General features: G+C 40.0%; 1 protein-coding gene across 1 annotated transcript; it reads right to left on the reverse strand.

Moving 5' to 3' along the window:
* Positions 1–326: 326 nt before the first annotated feature.
* Positions 327–1287, reverse strand: LOC117030560 (olfactory receptor 4C15-like). The gene is given in 2 exon segments (XM_033120695.1): positions 327–1088; positions 1090–1287. Coding segments are annotated over 2 exon segments (936 nt in total). The 5' UTR covers positions 1264–1287.
* Between the last annotated feature and the right edge of the window lie 742 nt (positions 1288–2029).

A 2029-nucleotide genomic window follows, 5' to 3' on the forward strand; every position in this document is an offset into this window, starting at 1 on the left:
AACATTTCATGCTTTGTCTTCCCTCCACAAAGTATGAAATGAATGACAAGAGGTATGTTAAGTAATTTCTCTTTTCCTTCTTTTTTTGATCTTTAGATTCTAAGTAAGCATAAAAGTCAACTCTTTAATTTATGAGGATACTGAATTGTCAAATCAGAGTTGATAAGTGATCTAAGGGTGAAAACATTGCTTCCTGACCCATGTTAATGCTTTTTATATTGCATTCCATTACTTCCTGTCAAACGAGACCCATCCACAAAAAGTTTTAATCTAAAACAATTAGACTTTTTTACTCTTAACTTTAATTTTTCTCAAAGTTTAATGTTTTATCTTTCATTACAAATCCCCATTATTCTGTCCCAAACTTTCCTCATGGCATTTTTCACTTCCTTGTTCCAGAAGGTGTAAATCAAAGGATTGAGCAAGAGAGTTAGGATGGTGTAAAATATTGCCACCATTTTGTCACAGGGCAAAGCAGATGGAGGTCGGGCATACACAAATATGCACGGGGCAAAGAATAAAACTACAACAGCAATGTGAGAGCCGCAGGTGGAGAGAGCTTTCCGCTGCCCTTCAGCACTGTGGGTTCTCAGAGAGAGCAAGATGACACCATAGGAGACAAGCAGCAAAGAGAAGATCAGGATGCAGATAAACCCACTGTTGGCGACCACCAAAAGGCCCAAGACGTAAGTGTCGGTGCAGGCAAGCTCCAGTAGTGGATACAAGTCACACATGAAGTGATCAATGACATTGGGGCCACAGAAGGGCAGCTGAAAAGTGAAGAGAATTTGGATCATGGAATGCAGGAAGCCCCCTGTCCAGGCCACCCCCATCAGAATGCCGCACAGTCTCCAGCTCATGGTAGAAGAGTAGTGCAGGGGCTGGCAGATGGCCACGTAGCGATCATAGGCCATGGCAGTGAGGACAATCACCTCTACCCCAGCAAAGAAGTGCTCGGCAAAGAGCTGGGTCATGCAGCCTTCAAAGGAGATGGTTTTCCTCTCATACAGAGAGTCCACAATCACCTTTGGGGCGATGGCGGTAGAGAAGCACGCATCCAGGAAGGACAGGAAAGCCAAGAAGAAGTACCTGGGGGGAGCCCAGGAGCGCCGGGCTGCTGCCCACGGTCACCACAATTAGCAAGTTGGCCCCGACAGTGGCGATGTGGCCGAACAAAAATACAACACATACTATTTTCTGAACATTGGGATTCTCTGAAAGCCCTAGGAGGACAAACTCAGTTACAAAGCTTTGGTTTTGCATGATTTTCAAGGAAAAGATAAAAGCTACTATAGTAAACATGTACAATCTGCAATTATGAGAAAAGACAAATTCACCTCAGAGCAGTTTAAGGTATTATATATAGTCAAAGATGAGTTGGTGCATCCATATGAAAAATTAACGTATGTGCTTCTAAATGTTATATGCTTCTAAAATGTTCAATAGGAGAATGTTTACATAAATCAGATGCAAATTAACAGCACATGATGCTATAAATACTGAATAATATGAGGACATGGATGGTGAAGCATTTCTACAGTGTGTTAATGAGAAAAAAACTGTAATAACTGCCCACTTGCACAGACATTTTAATATAATTTAAAAATATACAAAGGAACATATCAAAATGGCAGAATTATTTTCAATATGTATCTTGATATAATTTTAAGAAGAGTTAACATTAAAAATCAAGTTTAAAACCCATGACACTATATTTTTCTATCATCTAAACGGTTCAGAAAAAGGAGATGGGTTTTGAGGATACTTTTATTATCTCCAGTATAATTAATTTGCACAGTGGACCTAACATGCTAACGTAACATAGAATCTTATACTAAAAATGTTAAACTATCGTAAAGCTTCCAGAAACACTGGTATCATAGGCCCCACCCTTCCCACCCTCTATACTCATTTTGATGTCAATCCTAAATCCATATACTTCTATAGCAAGCAGCTTATTCTGCTCAGGTTCCTCCTAGAAGATTCCAAGGCCTGTCCTTTCTTGACAGCTGTACACTGTAATATACTG

Source organism: Rhinolophus ferrumequinum, chromosome 11 (genome assembly GCF_004115265.2).
Source record: "Rhinolophus ferrumequinum isolate MPI-CBG mRhiFer1 chromosome 11, mRhiFer1_v1.p, whole genome shotgun sequence".
NCBI lineage: Eukaryota > Metazoa > Chordata > Mammalia > Chiroptera > Rhinolophidae > Rhinolophus > Rhinolophus ferrumequinum.